The 21,795-nt window shown below is 51.7% G+C and overlaps 1 protein-coding gene across 2 annotated transcripts; it reads right to left on the reverse strand.

The window, feature by feature from the left end:
* Nucleotides 1-831: 831 nt before the first annotated feature.
* pla2r1 (phospholipase A2 receptor 1) lies at nucleotides 832-21,771 on the reverse strand. 2 transcript variants are annotated; one of them, XM_084667996.1, is made up of 30 exons: nucleotides 21,350-21,741; nucleotides 20,055-20,435; nucleotides 18,925-19,092; nucleotides 18,583-18,747; nucleotides 18,277-18,393; nucleotides 17,996-18,148; nucleotides 17,713-17,898; nucleotides 17,240-17,403; nucleotides 16,804-16,914; nucleotides 13,285-13,397; nucleotides 13,023-13,192; nucleotides 11,976-12,184; nucleotides 10,727-10,872; nucleotides 10,536-10,620; nucleotides 10,279-10,414; nucleotides 10,132-10,167; nucleotides 9,840-10,000; nucleotides 9,695-9,753; nucleotides 9,506-9,609; nucleotides 9,296-9,432; nucleotides 7,691-7,808; nucleotides 7,318-7,457; nucleotides 7,015-7,162; nucleotides 6,064-6,299; nucleotides 5,556-5,733; nucleotides 5,133-5,270; nucleotides 4,287-4,424; nucleotides 3,616-3,792; nucleotides 3,268-3,303; nucleotides 832-3,049 (listed from the first exon to the last, which is right to left on the reverse strand). In XM_084667996.1, exons 1-30 carry the CDS (start codon nucleotides 21,483-21,485, stop codon nucleotides 2,832-2,834), a joined length of 4,464 nt encoding a protein of 1,487 aa, XP_084524122.1. In that variant the 5' UTR covers nucleotides 21,486-21,741; the 3' UTR covers nucleotides 832-2,831. The 2 variants fall into 2 exon arrangements, 1 of the variants encoding a protein (XP_084524122.1); XR_014724754.1 differs by lacking the exons at nucleotides 832-3,049; nucleotides 3,268-3,303; nucleotides 3,616-3,792 and having other exon boundaries at nucleotides 5,133-5,268; nucleotides 21,350-21,771.
* Between the last annotated feature and the right edge of the window lie 24 nt (nucleotides 21,772-21,795).

Genomic DNA, 21,795 nt, shown 5'->3' on the forward strand with positions numbered 1-21,795 from the left:
ATATTTATTTCCTTTTCTTACAGGGTGAGTCGTTGTTGCCCATAACACGCTATCATTCTGCAAATGAATGCTGATTGGTTAGTGAAGGACTGACTAAGACCAGAGATCCCACTTGATGGCATCCGAAGCGGGACCAGAATGTCAGAGCATTAGCAACATTAGCAACAGCATTAGCAAGCCAAAACTCTTTCTAGCATGTGTATTGACAGAGAGAGCCTAACCTGTCAGCTGTGTTGTCGATGCCTCAAGAGAGAAAAGGAAGTGACCAGAGCTTGCCGTAAAGCAGTATCTCTGGTCGTACGATGTTTATGACGTCATTGACATTTTAAAAGGCTTTTTAAGACAAAAAAGTGACTTTAATTTTGTTTTACACCCAGCAGTGTGTATTTGTTTTCCCTCCCCTTTCGAATTTGACATTCAAATTACTAGACAAAAAATTATATCCTGAGAAAAGTGGATTTTGAGGGGTATAGCTCCAGACCGTTAGCTTCCTCATATGGAACGAGAGTGGAAATGCAACTGGTTCAGAACGGAAGTTTCCCGAGAGTGGCAGTTCTCCCCTAAACATTAGGTATATTCGACTTCATGCAGCGCCGGCGTCGCCTGCAGCCCGGCTGACTTGAAGTAGCCAATGGCATTCTCAGCAAGGCAGCCGGATGCAGCCGTCTGTCGGCGCCTCCGTCGCTGCATGAAGTCGAACACACCTATTCTCTGGCTTCATTTAGCAGAGCAACCAGCTTCCGATCACAAAGCCTCTTGATGCAAATCGCATCAATTATTCATTGTTGTGGCATTAACACGGACATTGGTATATGAAATGATGATCAGGCATTTTCGTTGACTGGGACGTAGCTTGAGTTTATTTACATAAACAGCAAGCCAGGAACATGAGCAAAAGTGTGCATTTACGTAGGCCCTATCATTAACATGAACATTATTGAAATTATACAATTGGTAAAAAAGGTAAACTTTCAAGCATCATAATGATCTTCACGGAAAAACCATGAAAATTAACACTGGCGTATATTGTAGTATCTAGTCTACTCTTCTCAAAAGCTTTTATTTAAACGCAATAAAAGTAACAGAATAACATTCAGACCGTTTTTTTTTTTTTTAAGTGGTTTGCCAGGAAGTAACAGAGCTACATGAACAATTGTGATAAATAAACCATAAATAAAATATCGTAATTTTCCTTGAATTGTCACATGGCACAAATTACGTTTATCCACAGTGTGTGTGATTGTGTTGTAACAATACAGAATAGCGTCAATGTAAAACCTACTTCCATCAAAGTCATGTTGCTTCCATAAGATCGGATCCATAAGATACTGAGTCCTAAGATCAGTGGTTAGAGCATTTGTCTGCAGATCAAGAGGTTGCAGGTTCAAATTCCCCTGTGCTTTGGACAAAAACATCTGGTAACTGAATGCATTATTAATCAGGTTTGGTCTATTAAGTAAAGTGCTAACGAGGAGAATTTATTAAAAACTATGTTCAAAACGTCCATATTCACCTGTACCTTAGGATGTAGAATTAAAGCAGTGTTCCTTTGTTTTTTTTTAACAATATTAATCATACCGTTTCAACAACTTCCTGTTAACCGTTTCAACAACTTCCTGTGAAACTCCTCACACTTTCAGGTACTTCTTATCACAGATATGTCACTTCCTGTGACCCTTCCTCCCCACACAAACATCATTCCACACAAGTTTGACGCTATCTTAAAGCCAAAACAAGTTCAGTACCATCAGGCTTAACGATCATAAAAAAATAATTAAAAAAACAGTTGTGTGTAATTAACTTCATTGTTCTGAATTCTGATGTGTGCTATCGCTATCAGTCTGTCATCACCCTGAGGAATACTGCTTGTCTTGAAGTCAGGAAACAGCAAGCTGGACTGCAAGTGGAACGGCGACATTCAGAGAGAGAAAGAGAGACAGTCAGAGAGAAAGAGAGAGCTACTCTCCAGAGAGAGACAGTCAGAGAGAGTGAGAGACAGTCAGAGAGAGAGAGACCGTCAGAGAGAGACAGTCAGAGAGAGAGAGACCGTCAGAGAGAGACAGTCAGAGAGAGAGAGACAGTCAGAGAGAGAGAGAGACAGTCAGAGAGAGAGACCGTCAGAGAGAGACAGTCAGAGAGAGACAGAGACAGTCAGAGAGAGTGAGAGACCGTCAGAGAGAGAGAGACAGTCAGAGAGAGAGAGAGAGACCGTCAGAGAGAGAGTCAGAGAGAGAGACAGTCAGAGAGAGACCGTCAAAGAGAGAGACTGTCAGAGAGAGAGAGAGTCAGAGAGAGAGAGAGTCAGAGAGTGAGAGACCGTCAGAGAGAGAGAGTCAGAGAGAGAGAGAGACCGTCAGAGAGAGAGTCAGAGAAAGAGAGAGTCAGAGAGAGAGAGACCGTCAGAGAGAGACAGAGTCAGAAAGAGAGAGACCATCAGAGAGATAGAGAGTCAGAAAGAGAGAGACCGTCAGAGAGAGAGAGAGAGAGAGAGAGAGTCAGAGAGAGACAGTCAGAGAGAGAGAGAGAGAGAGAGAGAGAAAGAGACAGTCAGAGAGATAGAGAGAGAGATAGTCAGACAGAGAAAGAGAGAGACAGAGAGAGATTCAGAGAGAGGGTCAGAGAGAGAGAGAGTCAGAGAGAGAGAGAGAAAGAGAGAGAGTCAGAGAGAAAGAGTGAGAGAGTCAGAGAGAGAGAGAGAGAAAGAGTCAGACATAGAAAGAGAGAGACAGAGAGAGAGACTCAGAGAGAGGGTCAGAGAGAGAAAGAGTCAGAGAGAGAAAGAGAGAGAGAGAGAGAGAGTCAGAGAGAGAGAGTCAGAGAGAGAGAGTGAGCTACTCTCCAGAGTGAGTCTCCAGCTCAGTGATGAGAACGTTTCCATCTGAGTCTGTTGTCTGGGAGCTGTCCTGTCTGTAGTATGCGTTGCCGAGCGTCGGAAGTCTCCGGAAGCGTGCTGCGTTTCTCTTGTAAACAAACCAGACCACTCCCACCAGCACAGAGAAAATCAAAATGGCCACCAGGACTGCAGCTAGAACAACCACATGATGAAACCCTGGAAGAAAACAGAGGGTTTAAGGGAAGAGGGTTTAAGGGAAGACTAGACTTATGTGAACGAGTATATATATCCTGCAGTCAGTCAGTGATTACATGCAAAGAGGATGGTCATAAGAATGTTTTCGGGATTTAGCTACAGTAAGAAAATCAGGACAAAAGCATAAATTGCTCTTAAAAGTTGAACTGTTTTCAGATAACAGAGGAGATCCTTCCTACCATTTAGTGGTTCAACTTTCACCTCAGTGGTGGTGCCTGCAAAGAACATACTTTAGTTTCAAACTGGAATTTGCATCTTTATCAGCAACATTCTACCAAATCAGTCTTGTTCAAATCCTATTCCTTACGTTTTAATCAAAAGGCAGTTAACACACTTAATCTTCATGACAGAGGGAGACACACACATAGATGTCGAGAGACTAGAGAGAGAGATTCAGAGAAAGGAAAACACGTGAGGGCGTGTGAGGGCGTGTGAGGGCGTGTGAGGGCGTGTGAGGGTGTGTGAGGGCGCGTGAGGGTGTGTGAGGGCGCGTGAGGGTATGTGAGGGTATGTGAGGGCACACTCACCAGGGTGTGCTTCACAGACGAAGCCGAGGCGTGCGGAGCAGGTCTCCAGGTGCCACACCCCGTCCACTACCCTGCTGGAAACGCAGGTGTCCCCCTTGAAGTGTTCAGGAGACGGAGCCTTGACGCTCCAGCTGGTGAACTCCACAGGAGAACCGCTCAACCACACCATGGCTTCCGCTGAAACAGGCCCCCCAAACCCAATCAATCAGTCAGGCTTATTTTTAGTCATTTCCTACATCTCCTCTCATCTCTCTCTCTCCTATACATCCCCTGTCTCTCTCCACTATCATGAAAAAGATAGAACAAAGAACAATATAAATACATCAGAAACGATGACCAAGCAGTGTGTCAGAGACCAAAACCACATCTCAGCTACCAGGATGAGTGCAACCCCGGTGACATGTCAGCGAGGGGGGGGGGTAGCGAGGGGGGGGGGTAGCGAGGGGGGGGGGCTAGCAAAGGGGGGGGGGGTAGCGAGGGGGGGGGGGCTAGCAAAGGGGGGGGGGGGGGTAGCGAGGGGGGGGGGGTAGCGAGGGGGGGGGGGGCTAGCAAAGGGGGGGGGGGTAGCGAGGGGGGGGGGGGCTAGCAAAGGGGGGGGGGGGGGTAGCGAGGGGGGGGGGTAGCGAGGGGGGGGGGGTAGCGAGGGGGGGTGTGGAGGAGAGCGAGCGTACCGCTGGGGTCGTACAGCATCCCCAGCCACATGGCCTGGTTGCGGTCGAACCTGAAGGTGGACCACAGCTCCTCTATCTGGCTCATGATGAAGCGCATCTCCTCACCAGTCTCCAAGGTCAGAACATCCGACATATTCGCTGGAGAAAAATTATAATAATGCTAAAGTGCTCCTTTAACAGATGCTTTTATCCAGAGCAAAGGTGTGTGTGTGTGTGTAGGGGGAGGATATGGTGCATCAAACAGCAAGAAAATGTGTGTATTGTAGTGATCAACAAGTTTGGAACACATGCAGATAAACCTGCTGCTACGAGGTCTGTTGCTGCCGGAAATACAAATAAATACAAAAAGTTGTGTCCTTGGGCAAGGCACTTCACCCTACTGGCCTCGGGGGAATGTCCCTGTACTTCCTGTAAGTCGCTCTGGATAAGAGCGTCTGCTCAATGACAACATGTAACGTAACGCAACAAACCTGAATACAGGGGCTTAGGAAACTACCATACAGCCTATAGGGGGTGCTATTACCAAACATTTTAACCCTTGTGTTCTCTTCGGGTCATTCTGACCCATCAGTCATTGGGACCTACAACTTTACCACATACAAAAACAAAGCGAAGCATTTTCTTTTAACTGCTGGGCTGTCTCAGAACCCCCACATTGCGATGGTTAAAAGAAAATTATTTTTATTTGCTTTTGTATTGGGTAAAATTGGGTAAACACAACGATGGTTCGTTATGAACCTTTGGGTGATGTGACCCGAAGGCAGCACAAGGGTTAATAAAGTAATTTCAGAGAAAGAGAGGAAAAGAAAAGGGAAGAGAGAGAAAGAGAGAGAGAGAAACAGCTACCTTTGTTTCTGCAGATGCCTCTGGCTTCCTCCAGAGTGACTTCCTGGAGCATGGTCTCAAAGCTGTAGCAGCCGTCTGCAAACTCCACCCAGGCTGACGGACAAGTGTTCCCTGCTGAGGCGGTGGGCTTCTCTGTCTCTACAACACAACACACACAACACTGTCTAACATCAAGGAGGAAGGTAGGACCGTAACCAGTCACAGACACGCTGCATGACCCTGGGCTATCACTTCACAGGAAGCACCTGCAGTTTGGAACTCGCTAAAACACACACATTCTTCCCTGTAAATATCGCCCTGCTACAAATAAAAGAAACATCCCAGGGCTATGACGATATATGATGAGATCTGTGCCTGGTCCTGTCAAGCCAGATGCTGGTTAGGGTCTCTGCGTGACTGAGGGGTGCATTCTGGGACACCCACTGGTAGGGGGGACGTGACACAGGCCTCCGGACAGCGGTGTGTCGCAGTCAGCCCTCCTCCAGCCCCCGCTGGGGATCATGTACACGCAGTCTGCCTCCACAGAGTCCCCGCTATCGGCTGCGTCCCAGTGGCTGAAGACCGTGTCGCTCCCGTCCGTCCAGCGGTAACTGAGGGAATCCTGGGAGGGAAACCAGGCACAGACAGGAAGCCAGACAGACAGGAAGTCAGACAGACAGGAAGCCAGACAGACAGGAAGCCAGACAGACAGGAAGTCAGACAGACAGGAAGCCAGACAGACAGGAAGCCAGACAGACAGGAAGTCAGACAGACAGGAAGCCAGACAAACAGGAAGCCAGACAGACAGGAAGCCAGACAGACAGGAAGCCAGACAAAGAGGAAGTCAGACAGAGAGTAAGTCAGACAGACAGGAAGTCAGACAGACAGGAAGTCAGACAGACAGGAACACCCACATAGTAAAGATAGCGGGCGTGGATGCAGGGCTACGTACGTCCTGCCTGTAGAGGCCGATCCAGAAGGACGCGTCCAGCCTGTTGACCAGCACGGTGAGGAAGGCTTGGTGGAAGGGGTCAGTGATGCTGACCAGGTCTGAGCCGTCCTCCAGACACACACGCAGGGCCTGGTACCAGCTCAGGTTCCCCTGCAGCACCCGGTAGCTCCGCCCCTGGTATTCAGGACGCTCAGGCAGGGGGTGGAGGTAGGAGTGGGTGGGGGGGCTGGACGGGTCTGGGGGAGGTGGAGGTGGGGTCATGTGATGGCAGAGGAAGGGGGAGTAGGCAACAATGCATGAACACAGTTTATAAATAATTACAGTCAAAATAAGACAAACATGAGGACAGACAGGCAGGCAGACAGCGTGTCAGACAGACAGCGTGTCAGACAGACAGCGTGTCAGACAGACAGACAGGCAGACAGACAGGCAGATAGACAGCGTGTCAGTCAGACAGCGTCTCAGACAGACAGGCGTGTCTGTCGGAGAAATGAAGAATGTAGCGTTTTATACTGAATAATACTGGTGCTTAGCAGAGGAACCCCTGCCCACATGAACTATAGATGACACTAAGCTTACGTAAACAAACTGACCCAGGCTGATCATTATCCTACTAAAGACGTCATGAATATGCTTAGTGTTATCTGTACTGAGTGGGCCTGTTGGTCAGCCTAGAAGGGGTTAGGAACTCTGTAAGTTTCCACTGCTCAGGACACACACACATACATGCGTGGAAACTCTGGGATCGATCCCCATGACAGCTGATCTGCAGGGGAGGGGGCTTCCCACCAATATGTTTAAATGGTCTTACATGAAGACTAGACAACCAGACAACTTTTTATTGCGATCAGATTTGTCTTCTTGCCAGCAAGCTTAAAACTATTGTACCTTCTTTGAATCCGACGACTTTGTGCATTACTCGATAGAGGAATGATCTTAACAGTGTCCTACCTTGGGGTTTCTGACACACAAAGCCGTAGCCAGTCTCAGTGCAGACGTCATCGTACCACTTCCCTGTCAGGTGGACGTTGTGGTTGTTGGAGAGCACCGTGCAGAGAGGCTCATCTGCTGCTAGAGACCCACTCAGCCACTCCTCCGGCTGACTCACACACACACACACACACACACACACACACACACACACACACAGAACAACACACACCAGCACTTAAATGCTGAATGTAGCTGAAAGTGTAAAGTGCATGTTCTGATCAGATGATGAGCTGTGTGTGTTCAGAGAGAGTGTGTTCTCACAGAGGGAGAGTTCTTGGGTTCCACCGGAGACCAGTTTGTGTAGCTCACAGGCCTGCCATTGGCCCATTTCATAGTGTCCTCATCTCGTAGGCCAATCCACACACCCACAGCTCCACCCTGAAGGAGCATGGTGATGTAGGCTGAGGACAGCAAACAACAACACAATATAGAATGTTACGATATGATATGGTCCGATACGTTACGATGCAACACGATACGATACATTACGATACTATACGGTCCAATATATTGCGATTGAATACAAGAATATAAGACAATACTATTGCCCAGACCAAACAGTACAACCCACAGTACAGGTGATTTATGTAGCAGGATGATCAAGGTTGTTTAAACTAAAGTGTGTGGCGGCTACCTTGCTCTATCTCGTCCTCGATGGCCACCAGCGAGCCCTGGAAGGAGGAGCAGATGAACTGGGCGTCCCGCCAGCTCTTCCCCTCGGAGGGACTGCTGGGGAGGTGCAGCAGGAGACACTGGGGAGAGGGCAGGGAGAGGGGGGAGGGCAGGGAGAGGGATAGGGGGGAGGGCAGGGAGAGGGATAGGGGGGAGGGCAGGGAGAGGGATAGGGGGGAGGGCAGGGAGAGGGGGGAGGGCAGGGGGAGGGGGGAGGGCAGGGAGAGGGATAGGGGGGAGGGCAGGGAGAGGGATAGGGGGGAGGGCAGGGAGAGGGATAGGGGGGAGGGCAGGGAGAGGGGGGAGGGCAGGGAGAGGGATAGGGGGGAGGGCAGGGAGAGGGATAGGGGGGAGGGCAGGGAGAGGGATAGGGGGGAGGGCAGGGAGAGGGGGGAGGGCAGGGAGAGGGATAGGGGAGAGGGCAGGGAGAGGGGGGAGGAGCAGGGAGAGGGGGGAGGGCAGGGAGAGGGATAGGGGGGAGGGCAGGGAGAGGGATAGGGGGGAGGGCAGGGAGAGGGATAGGGGGGAGGGCAGGGAGAGGGATAGGGGGGAGGGCAGGGAGAGGGATAGGGGGGAGGGCAGGGAGAGGGGGGAGGAGCAGGGAGAGGGGGGAGGGCAGGGAGAGGGATAGGGGGGAGGGCAGGGATAGGGGGGAGGGCAGGGAGAGGGGGGAGGGCAGGGAGAGGGGGGAGGGCAGGGAGAGGGGGGAGGGCAGGGAGAGGGGGGAGGAGCAGGGAGAGGAGGGAGGAGCAGGGAGAGGGGGGAGGGCAGGGATAGGGGGGAGGGCAGGGAGAGGGGGGAGGGCAGGGAGAGGGGGGAGGGCAGGGAGAGGGATAGGGGGGAGGGCAGGGATAGGGGGGAGGGCAGGGAGAGGGGGGAGGGCAGGGAGAGGGATAGGGGGGAGGGCAGGGAGAGGGATAGGGGGGAGGGCAGGGAGAGGGGGGAGGGCAGAGAGAGGGGGGAGGGCAGGGAGAGGGGGGAGGGCAGGGAGAGGGATAGGGGGGAGGGCAGGGATAGGGGGGAGGGCAGGGAGAGGGATAGGGGGGAGGGCAGGGAGAGGGGGGAGGGCAGGGAGAGGGATAGGGGGGAGGGCAGGGATAGGGGGGAGGGCAGGGACAGGGATAGGGGGGAGGGCAGGGAGAGGGGGGAGGGCAGGGAGAGGGGGGAGGGCAGGGAGAGGGATAGGGGGGAGGGCAGGGATAGGGGGGAGGGCAGGGAGAGGGATAGGGGGGAGGGCAGGGAGAGGGGGGAGGGCAGGGAGAGGGGGGAGGGCAGGGAGAGGGGGGAGGGCAGGGAGAGGGGGGAGGGCAGGGAGAGGGATAGGGGGGAGGGCAGGGAGAGGGGGGAGGGCAGGGAGAGGGATAGGGGGGAGGGCAGGGAGAGGGGGGAGGGCAGGGAGAGGGATAGGGGAGAGGGCAGGGAGAGGGGGGAGGAGCAGGGAGAGGGGGGAGGGCAGGGAGAGGGGGGAGGAGCAGGGATAGGGGGGAGGAGTAGGAAATGCCGTCAGGACAATCTGGGGCTTGTGGATCACTCAGGGGGTAATGTGTGTGTGTGTGTGTGTGTGTACCTTGTGTCCATAGTACAGCCACCTCTCAGGACAGCCCCCGATGTAGTGAGCTTCTCTGGGGATCTCCACCACCGACACCGTCCGACGCTTACACACGTAACCATGGAGACCACCGCAGTCCCTCGCCGTCCACCTCCCTGCCCGCACAACGTTACAGAGCATGAGTGTGTCTGAGTGTGTGTGCGAGAGTGTGTGTGTGTGTGTACTAACCTGACTGGTAAGACATGGTGGTACACAGTTTCTGTTTGACAGGAGCAGAGTGGGAGCTGCCTTCAGCCCAGTGATGATAGTCCAGCTCTGACCCGTCACTCCAACTGCACGCACAGACACACACATACATTAGGCCCCTCCCCCAGTGAGACAGGGTTATGGTGTGTGTGACCCAGAGAGGATGATCACCTGAACCTCTCGGTCACTGAGTCTGCAGACAGGCCAATCCACCAATCAGAGCTGCCCGACTGGAAAAGAACAAATTCTCTCATTCACCGTTCCTCTTATTACGTGTGTGAGTGTGTGTGTATGTGTGTGTGTGTGTTCCCCTCACCCGCCCCATGCGCTCTTTAACAAATCTCAGCTCCTCTCTGGAGTGGATGGACAGCAGGCTGGCTCCCATCATCTGACATGCCAGCGACACCGCCTCCCAGGGAAAAGGCTTTTTGGCCAACAGATATTCTGCTCCTTTGTAGAAAACCCAGGGTTCATCCTCTGCAGAAAATAGAAAAATGAACCAAATATTCAAACAATGTCCCAAGTTTGATCAGCTTGAGAACCAGAGTTAGGAGGTTGTTCTTGTCCACATACAGGAAGTGTGGAGGTTATGTGACGATGTCACTCACGTTCTGTGTACCAGTAGGGCTTGTTCAGCTCAACACCTGACAAACAAAGACACAGTACCCTCATTCACCTGCACTCCAAAACGCTCTGACTCATCTCAGAGGTCACGTGTGTGTGTGTGTGTGTGTGTGTGTCGCGAGGAGTAACACCTCGTGCCACGTTGCAGATCCACTCATGCTGTCTGTCACACGGTTGAGGGAGCAGAGAGTTGGACAGATCACTGAACACAGCACAACTATGACTGTCATCCTCCTCGTTCTTATCCTCAATGAACGACGACACCACCTGGGAGGGGGGGGGGGAGGACATTAACATGGTACGGGGCAACCCACTGTGTGTGAGTGCATGTGCCCGTGATAGATGTACACCATCATCACCAAAACAAACAACAACCAGAGAGTCTTACCGGGGTCCGGTCTGACCACTCCCAGGCGCCAGCCAGATGTGGATCTCTCTTATTCAGGCCCACCCAGAACCAGCGACCCTCTGTTCTGGAGAAACACCACCACACACACACACACAACACAGCTGGTTGGTTCACCACGCCAGCCGGTTCCAGTGGTTCAGTAGAATCACAGGACAGACGGAGCTCCTAACCCTTCGAACATGCCCTGCAGCAGCTGGCGGACAAACTGCTGGTCCTCGTAGTGATGGAAGCTGGCCAGCTCAGCACCAAGCGCCTGGCAAAAGTAGTCAGCCTCCACCCAGGAACGCTTCATCAGGACCTTCTCACTGTGGAACGCCTGGGGAGGAGGAGGAGACAGGGAGGAGGAGACAGAGGAGGAGACAGGGAGGAGACAGAGGAGGAGACAGAGGAGGAGACAGGGAGGAGACAGAGGAAGAGACAGAGGAGGAGGAGACAGGGAGGAGACAGAGGAGGAGACAGAGGAGGAGACAGAGTAGGAGACAGGGAGGAGGAGACAGGGAGGAGACAGGGAGGAGGAGACAGAGGAGGAGACAGGGAGGAGGAGACAGGGAGGAGGAGACAGAGGAGGAGACAGAGGAGGAGACAGGGAGGAGGAGACAGGGAGGAGGAAACAGAAAGGAGGAGACAGGGAGGAGGAGACAGGGAGGAGGAGACAGGGAGGAGACAGGGAGGAGACAGGGAGGAGGAGACAGAGGAGGAGACAGAGGAGGAGACAGAGGAGGAGACAGGGAGGAGGAGACAGAGGAGGAGGAGACAGGGAGGAGGAGACAGGGAGGAGACAGAGGAGGAGACAGAGGAGGAGACAGGGAGGAGGAGACAGGGAGGAGACAGAGGAGGAGACAGAGGAGGAGACAGGGAGGAGGAGACAGGGAGGAGGAGACAGAGGAGGAGACAGGGAGGAGGAGACAGAGGAGGAGGAGACAGGGAGGAGACAGAGGAGGAGACAGAGGAGGAGACAGAGGAGGAGGAGACAGGAGGAGACAGAGGAGGAGACAGAGTAGGAGACAGGGAGGAGGAGACAGGGAGGAGGAGACAGAGGAGGAGGAGACAGGGAGGAGACAGGGAGGAGGAGACAGGGAGGAGGAGACAGGGAAGAAGAGACAGAGGAGGAGGAGACAAGGAGGAGGAGACAGGGAGGAGGAGACAGAGGAGGAGGAGACAGGGAGGAGGAGACAGGGAGGAGGAGACGGAGGAGGAGGAGAAGAAAGAGGAAAAGGAGGAGAGAGAGGTCACTCATTCTTCCAGTCCATGGTACACAGCAAGAGAGACAAAGAGAGAGAGAGACAAACAAAAGAGATCTTATCTTCAAATAGCTAGAAGGCATCAAAGGAGAACAGAAAAGCAAGGGGACAGGAGATGGGGAAGAAAGAAGAGAAAGATAAAAAGAGAGAGAACTCAGACAGAACAGTGTGGGCAGACCTTGTAACAGTGAAGCAGACCAGAGTTTGATTCCCACCCCGGGGGACAGGGGGCGTATGCGTCGATGTGCTGCACTGGCAGCTGCACTTCCTGGTAGCTGCTGATGCTTTGCTTACAGACTGACAAGGCCTTCTGGGAAATGCAGTCTTTAACCTCCCAGTGACCCAGGGCCTGGCCACCCGACATGGCAACACAACCACCTGAACTGACTAGAGAGAGAGGAGGGGTGAGGGGAGAGAGAGGGAGGGAGAGAGAGAGAGAGAGAGAGAGAGAGAGAGCGAGCGCGCGAGAGAGAGAGAGAGAGAGAGAGAGAGAGAGAGAGAGAGCGAGAGAGAGAGAGAGAGAGTGCGAGAGAGAGAGAGAGAGAGAGAGAGAGAGAGAGAGAGAGAGAGAGAGAGAGAGAGAGAGAGAGAGAGAGAGAGAGAGAGAGAGAGAGAGGGAGGGAGGGAGGGAGGGAGGGAAGGACTCAGACATTTAAACTACATTAGGCAGCACCTCCCATTAAGGTTACATTTACTAGCAAGTAACTACATAGCAACCCCCATAGCAACAGTTTTCCCAGTCTTCTCTGAGGGTTGAGGTTGGTTATAGGTGTTGATCGGTGGGCATCTGGGAAGCCCTCTGTGACAGTGCTTGTAAACAGAGCTGAACCAACACAGGCAGCTGTGGTGATGGTGTGATGACTAGGAGGGTTAAACACTGGAGGGCTAAACTAACAGTTTCTCCAGCCTCCTTCATTCTTAGACTGCTCACCTGTGAGAACATGCCGCAGGGACAGTGAGTCAGAACCGACTAAAGGTGGGTGTGTGTTTGGGGATCTACTGTGAGGGTTGTGTGTGATTGCATACAGATGAAAGGATAGATAGGTATTTCCCCTAGGGGAAATTGAAAGTGTCCATTGTGCATTTGAGTGCCTGTGTGTGTATATGAGAGTGTGTGTGTGTGTGTGTGTGAGAGACTGTGTGTGTGAGACGGTGTGTGTTTGTGTGTGTGAGACTGTGTGTGTGTGTGTGTGTGTGAGACTGTGTGTGTACAGTCTTGTGGTACCTGGTTGGTGCTTGTTCCAGTTGGTGTAGGTGAGAGGGAGGGAGGAGCCGTTGTGCGCCAGCCAACTGTACTCCCCGGTGTTGTTCTGGTCTTGTAAGGCCGTCCAGTAAGAAGTGCTCTGATTGGCTCCCAGCTCGTTGATCAGACTGTTGACAAACGCCTGCTCGAACCTGTCAGGGCGGGATGACATGGTGAGGAGGAAGAGGGAGTGAGAGGAGAAGAGCGAGGGGTGGGGTGGGGTCAGAGGAGCGCTGTGACCCACCTGTCCTCCAGTGTCAGCAGGGGGGCCTTGCAGTAGTACCCCCGGACAGCGTCCTGGAACGTCTGGGGGTGAGAGGTCACCGTGTAGCAGGAGTGACCCCACCGCCTCCAGCCCTGAACACAACATCACCACGGTTACTTTACACATTACATTCTTGTTATGGTTAGGACTGTTAATATGTTGTTATATTCAACAGACCCTTTTATCCCCAGTGGTGTGTATATAGTGCACATAGAAAGGACAGCAGGAGATTGGGTTCAAACTGCGTTTCTGTGGTCAGAGTCAAGCTCTGCATTTACCAGCCACATTGCAAAGTACCTCTGACAGCACCATCGTCCTGCTGTGATGGAAACACACTTTTTGATGCCACTTCCCTTCAGAGAATCTACAGGGTGATATTAACCAATATCACCAAAGCTGAACACACTGGGAGATCATATTACAGTTTAACACACTCCCTTGCCCCCCGTACACACCTGAAATAAGTCTGTTTGTTAGGAGCTGTCTACAGCACCACCACTGGATAGAGTTACTGTCTAAGTACACTGACTATCAAGAGCTAGACTGTGGAGCTAGCCAAGAACGGACAGCTGCTACTACAAACTAACAGAGCAGCAGAGAATAGAGAGAGAGGGGAGGAGAGAGACAAGAGAGAGAGAGAGAGGGAGGGGGAGAGAGAGAGAGAAGGGAAGGAGAGAGACAAGAGAGAGAGAGAGAGAGAGAGGGAGGGAGGGGGAGAGAGAGAGAAGGGAAGGAGAGAGACAAGAGAGAGGGAGGGGGAGAGAGAGAGAAGGGAAGGAGAGACAAGAGAGAGAGAGAGAGAGAGAGAGAGGGAGGGGGAGAGAGAGAGAAGGGAAGGAGAGAGACAAGAGAGAGAGAGGGAGGGGGAGAGAGAGAAGGGAAGGAGAGACAAGAGAGAGAGAGAGAGAAGGGAAAAAAGGAAAGAGAGGGAGGAGCAGAGAGAGAGGAAATGAGGAGTAGACAGGAGGGGCTGGAGGGTTAGGGGGGGCTGGAGGGTTAGGGGGGGCTGGAGGGTTAGGGGGGGCTGGGGGGTTAGGGGGGGCTGGAGGGTTAGGGGGGGCTGGGGGGTTAGGGGGGGGGGGCTTGAGGGTTAGGGGGGGCTGGAGGGTTGGGGGGGGGGGGCTGGAGGGTTAGGGGGGGCTGGGGGGTTAGGGGGGGGCTGGAGGGTTAGGGGGGAGGCTGGAGGGTTAGGGGGGAGGCTGGAGGGTTAGGGGGGGCTGGGGGGTTAGGGGAGGGGCTGGAGGGTTAGGGGGGGCTGGAGGGTTAGGGGGGGGCTGGAGGGTTAGGGGGGGCTGGAGGGTTGGGGGGGGGGGGGGGCTGGAGGGTTAGGGGGGGCTGGAGGGTTGGGGGGGGGGGCTGGAGGGTTAGGGGGGGGGGCTGGAGGGTTAGGGGGGTTGGAGGGTTGGGGGAGGCTGGAGGGTTAGGGGGGTTGGAGGGTTGGGGGAGGCTGGAGGGTTAGGGGGGTTGGAGGGTTAGGGGGGGGGGGCTGGAGGGTTAGGGGGGTTGGAGGGTTGGGGGAGGCTGGAGGGTTGGGGGAGGCTGGCTCGGGAGGAGTCAGGGGTTCCAAAACCAGCGGTGGAGCGCAGGGTGGGGTGTGGGACAGGGAGGGGGGTGGGGGGGGGGGGGCAGGATGGGGGGTGGAGGGCAGGGTGGGGGCTGCATGCGGATATGAATTGGTGGAGCTGTGTTTTCACAGGTGGTCTCCATTTGACCCCTCTATGCCCCCAGATTAACCCCAATGCACTTGGTGACCAAACACCCCAGAGCCAGAACACTCGCGTGTCGAAGGAATGCACAACAAAGGAGCTGTTCACTGGAGCCCTCCTTTCAATAAGGAACAGTGGAAGTATTAGTATCTGAATCAAGTAGCATGAATTAATATTAGTGATTGTATTAATAATATTATTAGTATTGATTATCTGAATCAGGTAGCATTTTTTGCTGTCTCTGTAGTATGTAAACTCATTCGTTCTCAAATCATACTCAAGTTTCTGGTCAAGCGAAGCTTAGGTTAAAACAAACGGCTCTTCAAAAAAACGTCTTTTATGAGTTCTAAAAACGGATTCCGTCCTCAGAGCTGTCGAGCGCGTCCACAGACTCTCTTCAGTCCGGAGCACTGAAGAAGCCTTCATGAATCCAGATGTCCGTAAACTAGCTTTCTGCGCGTCACAATAGTCAGACAGCACAGTAGGCTACGTCTGTCGGAGGTCGTTGAATCAGCTCATTGTTCGTCAACACAAAACAGACTTTCCCGTCACTACAAAACAGATGTTCTATGGGCGACATCGCACCAACTAAGTTAACCAACTAGTTGATGCTAACCAACTCATGGAGATCTCTCCCTTTGCCAGATTTTTTTTTAAAACTGAGACATGCATGTTACATTACATTAGCCATCCATAAGCAACAAATATGACTGACAAATTATTTGTGTGAGTCAACATGAATGACTAGCGAGCAAACTGACAGATAATTGAGTTTATTATAATGTAGCTAAAAATGGTTAGCCTAGCTAACGTTACTGCTAAAATCCTAGCTAGATACCTAGAGCTAGCTAGGCTAGCTACCTGAAGCTACTACCGGAAGCTACCGGAAGTTGGTCACCTGTCTTAAGCCTTATGCGGAAGTGATGCGTGCATTGTGGATTGAAGGGGGGGGGAAGGAATTCTTTTAGGGGAGGGGGGGCGTATGCAAGTTAAGGCGGACATTTATTTGGTCTTCAGTCAACGTGCCAAGCATAACTATTGTTGTTTCGGTCATGATGAATTCAAGGCAAAATATTATTTTAAAATGAGTAAGAATTGTAATAATCATTTAACAACAGTATATATAGATATTTTAATATTTATTAATTTTTCATACTTTAGTTAGGTTTGGTGGTCCACTTGTATTACCCCAGTAGACCACTAGTGGGCCGCGGTCCACAGGTTAGGAATCGCTGCTAACCGGTTAAGCTAACAACCCAACTAACGGTTAACGACAGACAATTTTCAAATGTCAACGCTCTTGACTAAATATGGGTATCAAAAGAAGGCTGGTGCTGAATTTGCTGATCAGAAGATGAGATATAAGAAATATGTTGAGAGAGCACTTCAGAATTCAGACAGTGGCTTAGCCCAAACTGTAGGCTTACTGTAGCAGATCCTTATCAGACTGTGGTGGGGAAAGTGTTATGTTGTTTACGCTGAATAATGATGGGTGTGTGAGTGTGTGCATGGGATAATACATGTGTGTGTGTGTGTGTATGTGTGTGTGTGTGTGTGTATGTGTGTGTGTGTGTGTGTGTGTATGTGTGTGTGTGTGTGTGTGTGTGTGTATGTGTGTGTGTGTGTGTATGTGTGTGTGTGTGTGTGTGTGTGTGTCTGTATGTGTGTGTGTGTGTGTGTGTGTGTGTGTATGTGTGTGTGTGTGTGTGTGTGTGTGTATGTGTGTGCGTGTGTGTGTGTATGTGTGTGTGTGTGTGTGTGTGTATGCGTGTGTGTATGTGTGTTGACCTACCACAGGACAGCCCTCGTCCCAGCCTTCTGACTGATGGGAAGGCAGAAGAGCAGGTTTCCTGCACACTGCAGGCAGCCATGTGTCACAGGGAGCCAGGGTCCAGCTGCCTTCCTGCACACACACACCACACACACCACACACACGAGCACACACACACACAAGCACACACACCGCACACCATAATTTGCACTGCCTCCTCAAATGAACCACAATCTCAAAATATGTTTCTTGGCTCTAATTTATAGACAGGGTTGGAGAGAGAGGAAATGCAGGAAATGGCCAAGGCCGGAATCGAACCCGGTCTCCTCCGTTAGGGCCTCAGCAGCACGCAGTCTCACCCAGTGAGCCACTGGGCACCTCTCCTCACATGCTCCAGGACAGTGGTAACAGCTTTGAGTAGAGACAGACAGTGTGTGTGCGTGTGTCAGGGACCCACCTTCCTGTCAGCCTTGGCGCAGAGCAAGCCGTTGCCGTGGTGATAGACGGGCTGTTGAGGGTTCCAGAGGGTGAGGGTGACGGGGGAGCCATCTGACCACTCCACCTCCGCAGACCGCACCCTCTTCACCAGACCGATCCACACCTCCGAGTGGGCGTCAGACACTGGAGAACACACACACACAGTCACAACGATAAAAGTAACTACGCTAACAGCAGTAGACTGTAACTACGCTAACAGCAGTAGACTACAGTAACCGGCTTCCAGGGCGACAGCAGTTACTACATTAACAGGGGTTTCCAGGGCGACAGCAGTTACTACATTAACAGGGGTTTCCAGGGCGACAGCAGTTACTACATTAACAGGGGTTTCCAGGGCGACAGCAGTTACTACATTAACAGGGGTTTCCAGGGCGACAGCAGTTACTACATTAACAGGGGTTTCCAGGGCGACAGCAGGCGGTAGTTTCTCACGGTTTGCCAGCAGGCTCAGCAGCAGTTTGACCTCAGAGAGGGAGTGGAGGCTGGCGAGGCCGGCTGCCTCAGAGTCACATGCCTCCAAGGACTCCTCCCACGATCCTGCCTCCACTATCCGGTAGCAGAAACCGTTGTGGGCCACCCAGCCCTCCAGACACTCCGTACGATAGTACTGCCAGTTACCTGTGGAGGGGAGGGGCTAAATCAGTGCTCGGTACTTTACGCTCTCGTAAAGTAACCAATCACGTATCAAGGACAGTGGGCCTGATCCAGTTCCTACTTAGCGGTTCGGCCCGGCGGGTGTTGTTAGGCGTCTTCTTACAGATGTAGGGCAGAGCCGACTCACACGCCAGGCTGTGGCAGGGGGAGCGGCCCCCGTGAGACAGGTACACCCCACACTGCCTGTTGTCCTTCAGGGGGGTGGGCGACAGCCCTTGAGACACACCACCACAGACAATATTCACCTATCAAATATACAGACTAACAGTGTCCAGGTGGTCTGTCAGTGACCTGGTCTGTCAGTGACCTGGTCTGTCAGTGACCTGCCAAGCCTCACGTTACCTGAGGTGAAGTTGACCAGGCTGAGAGGAGAGCCGTCTGACCACTGCCACCCCTCTCCCTCCCTCAGGTGGTTCAGTCCGATCCACACCATCACCCCAAGGTCACCACCAAGACGCTCTGAAGGGGGGGAGGGGGGTGGGGACGACAACGACAAATATGAGTATGTGTGTGTACCCTGGAAGTATCTGTGCTCGGCAGGTCAGTATACAGTTTACACAGTGTGTGAGTGTGAGTGAGTGTGAGTGTGTGTGTGTGTGTGTGTGTGTGTGTGTGTGTGTGTGTGTGTGTGTGTGTGAGAGAGCCTACCCTGGATGTATTTGAGCTCTTCCAGGTGTGTGATGCTGAGCAGGCTGGCTCCCTGGGCCAGGCAGGAGGAGTGAGCCTGGCTCCAGGTGAGGATGGTGTACAGGTTGAACTGGTAGCACGCCCCCAACTCCTGGCTCGTGTCCCAGAACGTGTCACAGCTGGAGTCTGCCACACACACACATACACACACGTGTTACCTCGGCTAGGGCAGGTGTGTGTGTTACCCCGGCTGGGGCAGGTGTGTGTGTGTGTTACCTGGACTGGGGCAGGTGTGTGTGTGTGTTACCTGGACTGGGGCAGGTGTGTGCGTGTGTCACCCTGGCTGAAGCAGGTGAGTGTTACCTGGACTGGGGCAGAAGCCCCACTTCTCCTCGTAGCGGCTGGTGGTAGAGCACCAGAGGAAATGGTCCTCTCTGCCCTCAGTGGTGCAGTCTGAGTACCAGCGGTTGTTGTACCTGAAGGGCAGAGCGCAGGGCGTGCCATGGGCGTTCCCCTGAAGAGGGTGGATCTCTGCAAGGGAGAACAGCCTTCATGAAGCTTGTCACCATAGCGATCTACCAGGGTCCTAGGGTTCAATGGACATTTTGAAATAGGCTAATTTTCCCCCCATACCTCTTTCCACACAAACACTGTTAAGAAAATTACATTTAACAGCCGGATTCTCAGTTATTAAAAAAGCTTTCACATCCACATTTGGAAACCAACCTATGCCCCCGTGATCAACAGTCACGTTTAAAGTGAGTGAGCGTTTCGAGAGGCACTGTTTGTATGTCGCTTTGGATAAAAGCAACATCAACAAAACCAACACTCTTCTTCAACGACATGGACACTAATTAGTTTAACAGACGTTTTTATTCAGAGACATCAAGGATCAGAAGTGCAACAGTATTTTGGTGGCGATTCAAGGAATGGTCTTAAAAGACATTCATGTTTGTTCATTGGTTGACTGCCCAAATCAAGGTTGCCAGGTCCGTGGTTTTCCCGTGGAAGTGGGTTACTTCTGAAGTGTTGCCGCGGGTTGAATTTTTTGTCCGCTCGTTTGGGTACACCTATTTTGCATGCAAATTACATGAATAACTTTGAATAAAAATCCATATTTTGAATGAAATTATTTATTTATACCCAAATCCTACCAATTTGACACACTGTGCGTGTGCACACGTGCCTAATGCTCTCAGTCTCTTGAGAAAACCTCCTGAAAACTGTTTTTAATGCTGGCATACTAGTGTTACTACTTGGTGTTACTTTGTAGATATTACAATACATTTGGCAATGAAATAAATGCCGTTGGACTTTAAAAGCAGTGTATAAGGTTTGGCAGGGGCATATTTAGAGTTCTGATATTGGGCTGGCTTTATTGGTCATTGGGCTGGTTTTGGGCTGGTTTTGATTGGCCATTGGGCTGGTTTTGTCATACAGACCTGGCAACCCTGGCCCCAATCCAAACCCTGGTGATCAACGAACCCACTCACCTTCATACGGGTAGGCGCACGGGCCCTCCCCGAGCGTGGATAACTTCCTCCACTTGTGGTACGAGTTCTTTTTCACTGCCACCAACCGTCCCTCCACCGACAGTTTCAGCTGGGATGCCCCGTAGAGCGTGTTTCCCTTACAGCGCCACCACAGGGTACGGAGAGGCGAGTCGCACTCGAAGGTGCCTAGCGGGTTGGTAACGTCGCTGATGTTCAGGCCCAGACACAGACTGCTGCCCAGGTTGAAGAGGCGGTGGCGGGAAACCCACTTCCAGAGCATGCTGCGCGTGGGCCGATTGCAGCTTTCGAGGGTCAGGTTGGAGTCACCGGCGCTGACGCAGCGCTTTAGCACGGAGCTCTGCAGAATGAACTGGCCCTTGTCTGGGGAGGAGGGCGGGTGGATCAATACGATACAATCTTATGATAAAAGATTATTCTTTGGCAAAGTTACGTCCAGCGTTGCGCGCCAGGATGACAGTGTGTGTTAACAGAAAATATGAGACATTCTGAAAGATTAGGATTAGGCTAACGGACAGAGGTCCTGGTTCATATTTCACTCATGGAGAATAGTGCTTTATGGTCTAGACATGAGGCCCCTCAAGACAATCTCTGCTAGGGGCCATAATAGTGAAACTGGATCATGTCTTGAGGCACAAAGACAATGTCCAAAAAGGAGGGGCGGATATCAGTCATATGCACGTTTTGTGTGAGTAAAAAAAAGAAGGAACTACTAGCCTACGTAAGAACATATGTTTAACAGCTTGCATGTTAGCACGTATTAAACATCTGTGTAGGCTTACTGATGAACATTCACCGTTAAACATGTTGGCCTGCCGTCATGATTTGTGTAGGCTACAATCGATAAGGTCAGCAATTTAGAAAATATAGGCCTATAGGACTAACTAGTGTTTGTGTTCAGCGAGTGTGTAATAAGTTTTGAGATTTGCGAGTGTGTCATGAAAGTCAAATTGCGTGCGTGCGGCTGTGCGCGTTTCGTTGTGGAACAACTTTCACTAAACCTATTCATTATAAGGTCTTGGAACGCAGATTTGTTGGTTCTAATATAGTGTCATGACGCTGTAACCTATGACTGAAACGTAACCTACTAAATGAGAATTAGAATATGTGGCTAATGCAAGTTGTTACAGAAACCTATAGCTACTTTTAACATGAACCATGCACCATAGTAGCAGAATGTTATTTTATATAGCCTACTTTTCCAGGTGTGCATAATGGTTAACTCGCAGTAATGTACTGCTCAAAGAAAAAAATAATTGAGAACCGGGTAAACTTACTGTATAATTCAGAAAGTTGATTTTTATCCAGAACTTCATCTTCACTAGCACATGAACAGTGATTCACCAAAAACAAAGCCAAAATACAACCCAACAATGCTGAAAACTCGATGCAACGAGACCGCTGTTTTTTCATGTCGACGACTAGTTGCAGTATGAAGGCAGCGGTTCGTACATTCCGAGGATTTCGAAGTCTGTTTCGGGTTGTTTTCTCCACAACTTTCCGCAGGTTTTGGAAAGCGCGACGTCACATGCCAGTAAGCCCACGCTGCTGTTTCAGTGGCTACTCGGGTCTGTCTCAGTGGCCAGTCAAGACAGAAGTTTTTCATGGGCGGAGGACATCTACAGACAAAGCTGATGTCGAAAATCAGAAAATGTCCAATCAATACTCAATACATTTCCATTAACAAGTTTTAGCCCCACTGTTATGGACTTAAACAGTCTAG

Source organism: Hypomesus nipponensis, chromosome 12, assembly GCF_054491055.1.
Source record: "Hypomesus nipponensis isolate SF chromosome 12, ASM5449105v1, whole genome shotgun sequence".
Lineage (NCBI taxonomy): Eukaryota > Metazoa > Chordata > Actinopteri > Osmeriformes > Osmeridae > Hypomesus > Hypomesus nipponensis.